The sequence below is a fragment of the Paralichthys olivaceus genome, chromosome 23 (genome assembly GCF_024713975.1).
Source record: "Paralichthys olivaceus isolate ysfri-2021 chromosome 23, ASM2471397v2, whole genome shotgun sequence".
NCBI classification, from domain to species: Eukaryota; Metazoa; Chordata; class Actinopteri; order Pleuronectiformes; family Paralichthyidae; genus Paralichthys; species Paralichthys olivaceus.
Window position 1 is genome coordinate 14,532,164 of NC_091115.1, and position 14,511 is coordinate 14,546,674.

General features: G+C 42.4%; 1 protein-coding gene across 13 annotated transcripts in view; it reads left to right on the plus strand.

Moving 5' to 3' along the window:
• Positions 1–14,511, plus strand: part of osbpl8 (oxysterol binding protein-like 8) — a 79,040-nt gene that overhangs the window by 42,642 nt on the left and 21,887 nt on the right. For 10 of the 13 annotated variants that reach the window (XM_020099946.2, XM_020099948.2, XM_020099949.2 and 7 more), the window contains one exon: positions 422–592. In XM_020099946.2, the coding sequence (XP_019955505.2) occupies positions 422–592 (171 nt within the window). Of the gene's footprint in view, positions 1–421; positions 593–5,369; positions 5,512–9,829; positions 10,112–14,511 lie in introns of those variants that run through there. The other 3 variants (XM_069520314.1, XM_069520321.1, XM_069520315.1) reach the window with 2 other exon arrangements.

The window sequence follows — 14,511 nt, forward strand, 5'->3', positions numbered from 1 at the left end:
GAGACATGACGAGACACATTCTAAGGCCTGGTGTGAACTAATGTACTTCGAGCTGTAGTGATCACACGGGTGTTAATACCGGGTCTGGAGAGTGCCACAGATGAAGCATGCGTTTTAACATCATACATTCATTCATACATTTATCCCATCAGTCAAGATAGGGAAGTGATGAGGGCTGCACACACATGTGGAAGTTATCAGGACTCATGAAATCTTTCCTAACCATCAGACTTGGATGAAAAATGTTATATAATTTATTTTAGAGCTGCAGCTAAGAAATGCTCCACCAGAGGGCTGTCAGGAGATGCTCTGTGATCGGACACAAGATGGCAACATGTCTCTTTCTTCTTTCATCGCTCATCCACCTTCCAATCTTCCTCCACCTCTTTCTCCCTGTCCTCTCCCTCTCTCTCTCCTCCAGCTGCTGTAGTGTGCAGTGATGACACCGTCCTTCTGACCCCAGGCAGGATGAGCCAGCGCCAGGTGAAGGAGCGGGACAAAGAGAGGGAGAAGGAGGCCGGCCTCCAGACGCCCAACAGGGAGCATGTGGCCAGCCCCTCGACCCTCAGCCCGGGGGTGAGCTACAGCCACGGTAAGATAGACAGTCGTTTGTTTAGAGCACGTGGGCCAGTTGTGAAACTGCTGATGTAAACTTGTGTCATAGTTTGGAAAGTTGAACATATACTCACGGGTTAAGCCTTGTTCAAACAGGAATTGTATGACATCATATAATAAATACCTCACCCTGTGAATTCTGCCTTTCTTATCTACACTCACAATCGTTCTCTTTTTATTGCACATATTTCTCATGTGCATGGATGGAAATTTCTTATGATGGAAGGTAAAACAGCAATGTGGTGAAAAGAAACTCTGAACTTACAAATACTTCCCTGTTTACCACAACTTGAAAAACCTGCCCTTTATCTGAGACGGGCTTGTGTTTTTAATTCTCCTGTGTTCTCAGTGTATTTAATGTCATTTTCATGAGAACACTTCCTATTTGACTCCATTTGTCCTGCTGATTTTTATGGAAACTCACAACTGACAAGTGATATAGTGATTACTCAAAACGTAGTATGAGTTTCTTGCTTGAAAAAAATATATCAGATGTGTTTTGTTTTGCGGTCCTGTCTCTCCAGGCTGTTGTTGATTAAACTTATCACTTCCAGCAGACTGAGATAAGAAACTAGAAAGTACGCTGGTCCAATAATCCCCTTATGAAATCACACCTCACCATTTTTATTTGGATCTGCATCATAATTGCACACACTTGTAAATACCAGCCCTTTGAACATGCCTGACTTTTTTCATCAAGATCCAGGAATTATTTTCTGAGAAATTAAACATTTTGAAAAACGCAATGTTCAAGAAAGTGGAAAAGAAATCCTTGTTCTTTACCAAAATTGAATTGGTTTGTGTTGTCAATCTCCATGACGAGGCTGTTGGACATTTCTCGCTCAGCTCTCTGACTTTTCGAACCGTCTTTGTCTTCTGTTGCCACAGTTGCTCCAGTTTAGCAAAACAAGCATAGGGCCCGAACATTTTGTGTTACTAAGGGTTCTGTCTTATGAGGCTGGAGGCAGAACTCCAGTTTCCTCTGCGGCGATTCACTTGATAAATGCATGAATATTAATTAGTTGCTGAATAGTCAGAATGGCCGCCTCGGAACAGAAAGGTCACAGGCTGGTTCGGTGCAGCTACAGCAGCAGCCACGTATCTCGCTGAACATGGGCGAGCTGCTAAACTCACACCTGCTCACTGAATGTGCGCTGATCCAGATAAGAGCATGTTTAACATTCAGTATTAACAGTCTGAAGTTGCGTGTTCTGTCTGCTTTTACCCCTGAACTCTATAAAAAGATCCACATTCTCCTTGAGCCTCTTAACATATATAATCCTGTTTCCTTTGTCTTCGCTTTCTGTGGCTTGTTTTCGTAGATTTAAGACTTTAAGGGACTTGTTGACATTTCTAACTCCAGGACGGACGCTAGTGTTTGGTCTTTCCCAGACTCTCCGGCTGGAGAAACATTGACTCATGCTCACTTGATGGGCAGTTTTGAGTCTGTCCATCTCACTGAAGCACAGCTGTAAACCTGCATGGTCCAGTTCATGTCTTCTCTTTTTCTGCTGCTTTTGTTTCTGTCAAACTGAATTAGTATGTTCTGCTGTGGACATGTTTGACCTACAACTCAAAAAGCTCAGGCTTCAGCTGATGTACTCCAGGATACAAGATAAATACCACGCCATGTCAGCTCCCCTCACCCACCTGATGTATCCCTGTTGTCCTCAACCTTTAGCTTTGAAGAGGACATCAGAATCCGCCACCACTGTTGGAAAATCATATCATTTTGTTATGTTGACTCTCATTTGAGACTTTTCAGAGTTGATGATGGACGTCCCCACACGGCATAGAGAGGATCAAATTAAAAAGAAAGTGAATAACTGATGAGAAATGAGCTCAAGGCTAGATTTGGCCAGGGTCTTACATCACCCTTCATTCTGCTTGTACCTTTTTCTTATGTTACAGTGCCCCCTTGTGGATCCTTTTCTGTGGTTCATCAAGGACTGGCAGTGTTGATGAACACTAATATTTAGTATCTATTTGTCTTTGTCAAAGATTCACAGAGGAAAATATAGGAAAATGCAGATTGTGGTGTTGGACCTGGTGGAAAAGCTGATTTTGCACTTGTCATAGAAACTGGTTTAAGTCAAGTTGTTTCAGTGTAAGATCACGGAAGTTTAGAAAAAGAAACAACTTAAAAATGTGGTTGTTCGATTCCCTATGATACAGTCATGTCAGTATTGTCAACTGCTGGCTCACAGTTCTGAAACTGGGAAGCTCAAGGCCATAGTAAGAGGCAGAAAGAGGACATCCACTCCTATTGCTGCAGTAGTTTTGACTTCCCTCTAGTTTTTCAACAGTTGTAAGCCACTTTCCCACCACAAGAGGGAGTACTCACATCAGAAAATCTAGTGATTATCCATCATTCAACACACAACTTACTATAATTTGTTGATGATGAACTTTGTGTCCTCTCACTGCACACTGACACAAGAGTGATTCATATCTGTGTGTGTGCGTACATGCATCAATGCTCATTACACAACATTTGTGATGGGGTCAATGAGAGCTCGCTGTGCGTCACTGCCTTCCTGCTTTGAGATCTTTTTCTTACATGTGTGCCTCAACAGTAGGATCAGTTTGCGTCTGTGCGACTACCTCCCCTCCCAAACATTATTGTATCTGTGCGTCAGTCTGAATCAGTACGGCAGCATGAAAGCTCCCTCTGACCCTCCACTCCCTGCAGCCCAAAATGGGGTATCCATGGCAACAGATTTTTACTTCAGCTCGCTCCTGCTCTCGTGTCAAAGGGATGACCGTGTGTGCTTGATCAATGTGTAAAACACTCTTGGACATATTCCTTTGTTTTACATTTGCAGTAACAATTGATTTTTAAATCTTCAATGTGGGTTTTCAGTCGTGTATTCCACAGAATCACACAGCGTTGACTGTTGCACTCAGAGTTATTTCTCAGTTTGAGAGGAACATTGTGAGTGTTGTGTGAAAAATAACAACCAATGTGCAAAGATCGATGGTTGATTCTCATAGTTATTTTCCACAGCTCAGTTTAGGGAGTTGAGGCCGCTCAGTGACATAACCATGATTTATAGAGGATGATTTCTCAAGGTATATAAACACAACAACACTTGATTGCTCCACTGGAGTGAAGTGACTCACCTCTGAGTGACTTGCATGCAAGATTTACGCACTAGTAACCACTTTAAAACCCTTGTTTACGGGGGGTTTGGTGATCACACTCAAAATCTTTCCTCTTACTTTTGAATCTGAATCAGTCTTTTGGGTGTTGTTCACATATTTGCTGAAAGCAATTACAAAGTTGTTATTCCCTGTTTAAATGAGCAAATCCCATTTTTAGTAATCACATTGGTGCAGTACAGCAGTTTATTGCCCATTGGACACAGTGAAATCCATCCCTCTAAATCAATTGTTTTTCATCCTAGAACTTAAATCAGGTTTCTAAATTATATGTACTGAGCAGGACATCCAACATTATTAAATAAACTCTTCAGTGCTCTTTGATAATATATCAGAATGCTGCATCATTTCTGTCACTCAATCAATCAACTAATCCAATTTTATTTGTAAAGCCCATATTCACAAATCACAGTTTATCTCCTGAGGCTTAACAAGGTGCGACATCCTCTGCCCTTCATCAAGAGTAATGAAAAACTACCCCCCTCCTAAAAAAACCCTAACAGGGGACCAAAATAACATAAAACCTCAGAGAGCCACATGTCAGGGATCGCTCTCCCAGGACGGGAAAAAGTGCAATAGATGCCACAGATGTCTGTCATGGAATATCTTGCAACTGATCATTTGGCAAATACATAATATCTGTGATAAGGTAAATCAGTGGTGGAGATTTAAACATGGCTAATGCCAAGTGTGGACCAGTAACAGAGTTATGTAAGTAAATGGAAACTAACTTCATGATTACTCCTGAGTTACTCAAACACAGGAAACATTGAGACGCTTTAAATCACCAACTGAGATGTAGACCTTAAAAGTGTCAATTCAGTACTTAAGGCATCCTTAAATATACACAGCAAAATGGTGGCCTATATATTGTTATCGGGGTCTAAAATATGGACATCTGCTGTGAAAATGAGTCGTGCTTATGTAGAGAACAAAATTGCTCTCTATAGTAAATCCTTGCTGTGTTGGTTTATGATTCATCCTGCTCTCATACTGTCAATTTTTTTTGTTCATTTATTTCAATCAGTTTAGATGCATCATCACGTAAGCACAGGTGTCTGTGGTCTGGCTGTTGAGTGAGTCTTCTTTTCATCACGATTCACTGGGAACAAAAATAAACCCAGGAGGTTGTTTAATAAGGTTTCTTCAATTGGCTTAAAAGCCGCTCTCGCTTTAAACACCTTTTGCTGACTTGACCTTCTTTCTAGGAAAACAGGAGGTCTAACTGTACGGAGAATAAGACGATGTGGGATATATATTTATATATATATGCAAGAGGGGTGAGATGAAAAGCAAAGGAGTACAAGAGCAGGTGGGGTCAGTACGGATTTAAGATCAGCTCTGGGATTATACCCGTCAGACAGGGTTAAAAACGTGGAAGGGGCTGGTCTTATCTGCACCCTCAGCCACTGCCAGGCCAGTGTCCTTTTCTTCCACCTACGCTCTCGTCCAATGAGCAGCTGAGCCCAGGGAGGCCCGAGTGCTAAGAGGGACAAGGCTTGATAGTGGAGATACACACCATAGATAAGGAAGAGGCTGTGGAAGGAGGACAGGACGACGTGATGGACAATATCTTGGCCTTGAGGTCTGAGCTTTGCTCGGACGGCCGGAGGCTTGTTTGGACTGACACCATCTGGATCTAAAGCACAAGTGATTTTAGCATGATTTGGGGGACTGGACAGCTGTCGACCTTAGCACACAGCTTTTAGCCTGAACGGAAGCATCAGAAAAGAGGTACCAGTTGTCAAAATAGTGCTTGTTTGTGTTTCAGCGACCCTTAAGACCCCTGAAACCCACCCCCTTCTCGTTATGATGACTCTCTTGTGGCTCTCTGTTTTGTGCTTTTGCATGTGTGTATTTTCTGTGTGATGAGGACAGAAGGAATGCCGCACTAACATAAAACCGCTTTTACTCACCAAAGATGTCGCGTGCACGGACACTAGGTTGTTGATTCTTAAAAAGCCCCGGTGACAGTGAGTCTAACAGGAGAGAAGTACAGCAGATATGCCTGTAGGCCAGCGTTCAAAAAGCCTCTTTGTTCCAAAGCTAATCCCAGGCTTACAGGGTTTCCTTGGACACTTTATGTAAGACGAGAGAGGTTTGTCTGCATGTGACATACTGTCTGCAGTGCACTCCTCACTGCCGTCGGTATGTTTGCATGCATGCTTGGTATCCAACGGATTGGAACTTGTGGGTTACTGTGTCATATTTTGTCTGCAGGTGATTTACAGGGACAGAGACAGATTATTGTCCCCAGGTGACTCTTTCTTTTGACTCTTTGACTCTAAGATTTTACACTTGTCGTGGTAAACTTGCAATACATTCTTAAAGTAACAGCAGGTCTACTTCCATTTTAGCAGCCCTGTGAGGCTAGTTTGAACAGAATGCTAACATCCCATATTTATCATGTATCCCAAATTATATTAATGGTTGATCGTTATTGAGCATTACAGTGGCCGTCCACTACACTGGTTTTGAAGGTTAATTTCCCATTAATTTTCTCTGTTGATGTTTATCAAAATCCTCGGTCTTCATTAAGGTAAAGTTACAAGACTGTGTACATAATTATTTTAAGAGTGAAGGAACTATGCATCCCATAAAGCATTGCAAACACAGAAGCTCAGAACAACGAGCTCCTCTGATCAGAGATATCGCAAGTATTTTGGGGAGTGTAGAAAACATGTTTTTCTTAAAACAAAGTTATCATACAGACTTCTGGCTTCCACAGAAACATATGATATATTTTCATAACCTTGTTGCTTGTGGTAAGTCTACCTTGGGTGGTTTGCTTCCAGACTCCACTTCTGTCTAAAGCAAAATATTGGACAAATTTAGTGTTTGACTTCTTTATGGTGCTAATTAAAAGTTATTAGAACTCACCCTGAGGGGACATCACAGTTTGTGGCAGTCCAAGCAGAAGCTGTCAAGATATTTCTCTTAAAGCCACAAACTTCAAACTTATTATCATCGAGGTAAAGTCAGGATTCATCTTTTCGACAGTATGGCTATCTGTGTCAAAGATTTTTCATATTCAGGCCAAAGTGGTGGTTTGACTGACAGACGTTGCCCCTTCTGGAGCTAAGTCACTAGCATGGCTTTAAAAAAAAAGCCACAGTTCTTTGTCTGATGTCAAGTATAACCTTTTAAATGTCAATCTAGGAATAACTTTGGCCCCTCTGGTGAGGATCAGCGTATCGAACTGCTGTTCCACAGGGCAGCTGTAGATCCTCATTCTCACACGTGTGGGCCTGCTTGGAAAAGCAGCACATCCTATACCTGACACCAGCTCACCTGATGCGCACGAGACAACAAGTGCTTGAGCAGAAAGACGTGGCACATAAGTAACTTCATCTGGCCAGTCGTGCCAAAGAGCTGATATCCAATGCTCACACAGTTGTACGCTTAACTGATGGTTCCTTCTCAAGTCCCTGTGATAAGAATGCTTTTTAGAGAAGGTTTTATAAACTAAAGCCTTTATAACAAAAGGAAAAAAAGATGGGTCATAGGAAAAAGATAATGGTGGGAGTGTTTATAGCAGGTTAATGCCATGCTTGACTTCGTTAGGGAGGGTAGCAAGGTTAGGATTGGCCAGAATCACTTCCTCCTTGAGAAATGTCCCAGATGGTGACTATACTTAGCAAATGTGCCATTGGACCAGAAGAAACTGACTTTTCCTCAGCAAGCAGGTTAATTAGATCTGTGATCTGAATTATACATACAGAACATCCTAATTACCTTTGTTAATGAAAGCATAGGCGGGTAAAGCTGCTGTCTCCCCAGTCTTATATTCATCATTCAGCTCAGGGATAAGATTGCACTGTTTACCTCTTGAAGCTACCTTGGATGAAATGTCTCTGTGGGCACAGGAAAATGCGTTTGGAGTGGCCGAAACGAAAGAGTAGAAAGGGCACGTCAGCTGAAAGGGAAGATGCCAGCGGACTGTGGAGGGATCAACAGCAGACAATGCGCTTCAGAGACTGGGTTTCAAAGATAAGGCCCATTGCCAAGTCTTTTCATTCCTGCGCAGATGCGTTACCCACCGGTGTCCTCGCAGTGTGTCGTCACTTGGAATGGTTTGTTGGCCATCAGCACAGTGACGAAACGAGTCGTCCCGTTTTAGATAAAGAAACGACGCGCTCACAGTGTGTGAACTGACTCATTACAACTGAAAAACAAATCGGCTTTTCGTCTGGTCTGAGGCACAGTTATCCCTCACGACACAGCTAGATTTGTATTATGTGATAACGTTTGCAGTCAAAGTCAATTCATGTGCATTCAGCCCTATGTAGGTGTATTCAGTCTCACAATGTATTGTTGCCACCATATTCATCTACTGTAGAGCACTTTGAGTGGTCTAGAAAAGTGCTGCATTAGTACACATCACTACCATTTACTTTGTGAATCTGTGGTCTTTAAAAGCTGTATACAGGAAGTAGTTAGTGTTGCTATATGAGTATGATTTATTCGGATTGAATTTCAATTTTGATCGACCAGGTTGGTCTCAGAAGAAGCCTGTGATTGGAAGTCATTTGTTTTCTCAGTTTTCGTCTGGGTAATTGGAATCATCCGCGCGCAGATGTTGTAAAGTGCTTCCTTCTGTCCTCAATAGAGTTTTTGTTTCGTGATTGTGTGCGCTTTTGTGGGTGTGAGTGAGTGTGTCTTTCTGGTCTGACAACAGCTGTCTCCATAGCACTTACAGTTTGTAAACTCTAGGGAACATGTAGTGTGGCTAGAGGAAAGAGGGTGTGCATACAGTTATCTCGAAGGGGCAGTTCACTGCTGTTAATGTGGATATTTTTAAATATTCCTGGTCTATGTAGGCCTTTGACTCAACAACAAAACCAATGTTTCTTTGATTGGACTTTAAATCCGGTGCTTACATTCACTAGGTTCAAACTTTATCCTGCTCACCCACAGAAATCAAGCAAATTTAGCAGCCATTACTTGTGTTTGAGACAATTGAACAATACAGCCCGCCGATGATGGTAAAAACTTCAAGGTGTCTTTAACAATAGTTTTCTCTCCATTCAGTTATCAGGGTGTTCTCAAAAGAGAGAGGGAGAGAAGAGAAGTTGTGTTAACTGTGAAACAAATCAGTGGAGTTGTGGACTGCTACAGTCCTGGTTATTATTGGAATAGTGGTGAGTAAATAATGGGTGAATGTCCATTTTTCAGTGAACTATACCCTTAGCACTACCTGGTAGCCTTAGTAGCTTAAATGTATTGAATATAAACATAGAAATATAACTTTTGCAAAAATATTATTAGATTAAACATATTGAAATAGTATATAGGTATATATATATAAAAAACAGTGTTTCTGCTGTTTTAATTCGAGCCAGCGGCCCTGATGCTGCCAGTTGTTCTGTCCATTCCAGTTCGAAGGCAATAATATCAATAGCAGCTCAAGCCTCTGCTTGGTGCATTCACTCATCTTTAATTTGTGACTCATGCTCTCGAACTCTCGTCGAGAATCTGACAAGTGCTTATGTTGAGTTAAGATTTGTGGACATTTTCCACAGCTGTTGTGTACAAACCCTCCCTGTAGTTTCTTTACATCACCCACTGATGCCAGAGAAGTGAATACAGAAATTAAATTCAGCTCCACTAATATTTAAAAAAACATTTCTAAGTACCCAGACGTCATAGACACGCCACCCCTTGACTAATCCATTAATATGGTTGAAAAGCAGTGAAGTGCCCCTTTTGAATCCATAATAATGAATAAAATATGTAGCGAGAGGGATATAGCTAAACAGAAAGATGAGATATGAATCATAAGGGCTATTTTCAAGCTAAGATGCAGCTCTCCTGCCCATCCTGAGGAGAGGGAGTAGGAGGGGCTCAGCTTATTCGTTATTAAGTACTTGGAGGCTGCTGCTTTCAAACACACTGGCAGAGAGAAAGAGACTGTGCGTGAGGGAGGAAGGGAGCTGTTGGTTGAAGGAAGCCTAGAGAAGAGCAGCGTACTGCACTGCTGTCTGAGCTACTGTGTGTGTGTGTGTCTGCATGTGAGTGTCTTTGTCTGTTGCTTTCCTCACTCACACGATATCTGCGTGGGACAGATCGGACTGTTCCCCGACTCCCCCATTCCTCGACCTTCTGCTTCTGAGTTTCCTAACCTTACCCACACCCACGTCCCTCCCTCCCTGCTACCCAACAAGGGAGCTGAGCGCCGGCCCCATGATGAAGGAGGAGGGCCTGCTGAGTCGTCGGCGTTTCTCCACGTGTGGCGGGACAGCGTCGCTTCGACCGCCGCATCCGGACGGACGCAAACTCATCCGTAATGCCTCCTTCGGGGGCTATAACGAGCTGTCACCCATCTCGCTGCCAGGTTGGTGTATGATGGTGTTACAGAGACAGAGCTCCAATGACTGACAAGTGTGTGTGTAGCTGTGACCTCTCATTTGGACTTCTGATGAGCATGACTGTTGTGTAGTTCTCCACTGTGTGTGTGTTTGTGCACATTTGATTGTCAGTATCAAAATTAATATTACAGTAACAGGCTTCTGGTGATCTGTATAATCTTGACTCCTCTGATTCGGGGCTGCTTATTCTTGTCTTGAGTGAATTTTGATGGGGTTTGACTTTACAGATTTACTGCTTCAAACTTTTATCAACTAAAGGCAAGTGTTGCCATCAAGAAAGTAAAGCCATACATCAGGATATATCACTTCCATGGACTCATGCTCTCATGCATTAATGTAACAACAGAGATATGCTCAATAAGAACTATAGTTAAAATTAAGTTGCATCTTGACTCTGAGGGAAAAATGCGAATAGATGTTCATTCCACTGACCAAGGGTTGGGGGAGGTAACAGGAAAAGGGGCGTAGCAATGTACCACCAAATGATTGGTGGCACATGATTTGACTTCAAATCATTTGTCAATAGTCACATTAATGTCATTGATCTGAAGCCGTGACAATATTTAAAAACAGAATAATTTCAGCTTGAAATGTTTGGACTATCTGCTTGGTCATAGCTGTAAGATATTAAGTGACTCCCCACTTCAACGACTCGCTTGTCTCTCCCAACAGTTAGAGAATGAAACAAATAACCATCTATTGATGACAGAGGTAAACCAGGTTGGTAAAATGACGCAGGCCTCAGCTCAAACTGTTTTGGTGTTAGTCAGGTTCCGGTGGTACCTCTGTGAGAGTGCAGTGATAATCCTCATCCTGCTTTTTTTTTTTTTGAAGTGCACCAAATCCCCCCAGAACATTTCGGATTAAATCAGTTCCTCCTGCTTTGTTTGTCCTGCTGAAAAGGACACCAACCTGGGGGCAGACAGCTGGCAGCCTCTGGAGCTTTGACAGAGTGGATGTTCTCTGTTCCACCTTCGCGGATGACTGTTATTAATCCAGGAGAGGCTGACTGTGCATAGACGCCACTCTTCACCAGCACACTGCCACACCTTTAATGCACAAATCCAGAGTCATGCGACCTGGTGCAACCTTCGTCCCCCCGCTATTTGCCATTGAACAGTTCTTCCACGTCACTGCTTCGCTCAAGGGCACCTCAGCTCCAGCAGCAGCAGCTGACGAGGACGGAGAGGGTGTTCGTCATCGCCTTTCTCTCCTCAGAACTTTCCATGTCTGGGGATTTGAGTTGACGACCTTTTGGCAATGAGGCCACTTTTTTCCCCTCAAAAGCTGCACCTCCTCCAGCGACACAAATATCTTGAGCTGCTAGACGTTGTCTGAGTCATGATGTTTTTCTCCCAGTCAGCTCTCAGTCTTGGCTCCATTCATCCTTATTGTAGTCACTCTGCGAACTGGCACCGGCTTTAAGAGAAACAGCAGTAGACACCTGGTGCAGGCGGGTTGCATTTACTGTTTTTTGTACCTTCTCATACTTTTTCTGTCTATTTCCCTGTTTTTTATACCCACATATCCTCCACAGTAGAGTCTGTGTTTGCTCTATCTTCATCACATTCAGGATTAACGCTCGGTCTCATATAAATACCTGAAGAATGCTTGATGACTCAGTTTTTCTTTGTATGCTGAACAAAAATTGTGGTCATACTTGTCAGTCAAATAATTGTCTCTTGCAATTTCATCTCCTATCCTATTAATAGGGTCTGTGGATCTTTTTTAAATGTATTATAGTGCAGATGCAATGGGTATGTTTTCATTTTTTGCAAAACCCACTTAAGCCAGAAATAATTATGAGCCCATGAAGAGAGAACTGAAAACCTTTTAGGCTGCAGTTGAAGAAGAAATGCAAAACATTTGATGATTGATTAAATGGTTCCAACTTCTCAAATATTAATTTTAAAGTCAGTGCCACTGAGTTTTCAGTCAGTATCTTTCAGAGTAAAATGCAATTTCATATTGTCAATTTAATAACATTTCTTTTTTTCTCTGATCCCATTTAAAAGTGGGATGAGGGACACACACACTCACAACACGCAATGCCAACTACTGCCAACTACTGAAGTGCCAGTTCATGCCTTTTCATCAGTTTCAACTTCTGGTGGTCTCTCCACACCGATGTTTTTGCCCTTTCGTTCATTCATGTTGCTCTTTCTGTTATCTGTGGCTTGTGTCCTTCAGCACTTAACCTTTAGAGTGCTATTGTAAACCTGTGCAATAGCGTCGTAGGATTTCCAGTGGCTGACAGGAGATATTTGGAGTATTTGACATTTGGATTAAAATCCCTTCAGCTAGTTTTAATGAACAAAATGCACCAGTTAGTTTCTTCTGACCATCCTTATTAAATATCAGAGGATATCAAGAAGGAGCTCAGTGTCTGACATGCACATGAACCCAGCTGAACCATAAATATATTACCAACACAAAACAGCAGCCACAGTTATAACAAGCAGCCTGATGCCCCCCTCTTTCATCCAGTCGCATCCTGAAATGTCACCTCTTCAAAGCGATAATGTGCTTTTGTCTCATCAAGCTTCCTGTGTGCAGACAGAATAAGAGCGTGACCCTTATAATGTGTGTCTAGTTCAGCTGTGCAATTTCTCTTTTTCCACTTGCTTTGAAATGACTCAAATGTCCACCATGAAGTGAGGTCTGTGCACTTTCAGCTGTTTTGTTTCCTCTGTAGTCAAGGACTAACTGCCGGGGGGGGGGAGGTTGATTGGGATGATGAACATGGGGTATTAATAAAGTCAGTGAGAGAGTAGAAAGAACCATACCATTGTGGTCAATAATTATACTCACTGCTCATCCTGAGGTCAGCATGGCTTGGCTGCATGTCGAAACAATAAGTGGAGTCTCTGTCCATGAGGATAAGAAGTGGCTCACAATGAACAGAGGTTGGCTGTAGGTTAGATATACAATAAAAGACCTAAAGGGATACAAGCTAGAGTTGGTAATCCTGGAAAAGCCGGTGAAGAGTGCAGAAAATGAAGATGTCATAATGATCTCAGTGTTCTCTCCGCATTAAAAGCTTGTAGATGCTTGAAGCACTTGCATGTTTAACAAACAGGCGGGGTCAGAGGAACATGATGCTGAATTGCATTGTGGGAAGTGTAGGCTCATTAATGTTCCTCACCCCTAAATAACTATTTTTACTCATGAACTTGAGGTGTTGCAACTTAACTAAACAAATAAGTCACCACATCTGTATATCCACAACAAATATGTTAACATTGATAAAACTCACAATACTAGAAATAAATAAAGGGATTCAGAGTTTGGTGCATGCTACTTACTGAGTAGACATCTGAAATTAAATTGAAAATCAATACCAGCGGATTGTCCCCATTTTCCTTTTCCTTCGACGGATCAAGCCATCTTTCAGTTTTCATGAATCTGGAGCCATAATCGTATGTCCACACACGCTGTTGCCATGGCAAGTTTCACACAGGAGCAAGCACTCAGGCAATTTACTCCTTAAAAGTGATGTATTCTGAGGAGTAACCGGGCTGACAGCCTTTTCCTCCTTGTGTTGTTCTTAGGTCACCTGTTGCTATGGCAGCCCTCGCATTTCCAACAACAAATACTGCAGCACTATTTAAAGCTGAAAATGTCTCTATAGATTTTTTGGGGTTGAAAGATAAATGTATTTATAACTGCATCATTTAGCTCCTCTCTCAATCAATATAGTTTCCTTTACTTTCTTCTGCACTATTGTTATCTGATGCATATTGGTGCCTGGTGATCTAGAGTGTATGCATTTTGTGTGTGTGTGCGTGCGTGCATGCATGAGGTGGCGTAATGTAGTACGACTTTCTTTTAGCAGCGATCTCTCTCTCTCTCTCTCTCTCTCCCTCTCTCTCTCCCCCCCCCCCCCCCCTCAGTTTCTTTACTCTTCTCTTCTGCCTATGATCTTTGATGCAGAGTGAGATCACTGCAGCTCCCGATTTTTACAGGCAAATTCCCCAGTTTGTCTGCAGTGGGACGTGAGTCTCCTACTGCTTCAACCCCTCGCACATAAACAGCACAGGCAGGGTTTTGCAAAGCTGCAGCACTGAGAAGATATTTGATAAAAAAAAGAAACTGCTTTATGTTACTTATTTTTGCTATAATTCAGTTAAAAATCCCTGACTGTATAGTGAATTGCAAAGATGAGTGTGTTCCATTACAACTGCGCTTTATTCAGCTTTTTAACTGTGCAACAGTTGTGTGGCTGAGCTCCAACTACTTAAATTGTTTTTTCCCAGCATCCCTGGGGCTGCTCATTTTTGCTGGGGGATTATGGATAGTGCGTATCAGGTAAAAAACTGTGGGCCAAATTTCAGCAGCCAACTTGTAAGAGGCCCGGCACAGTGCC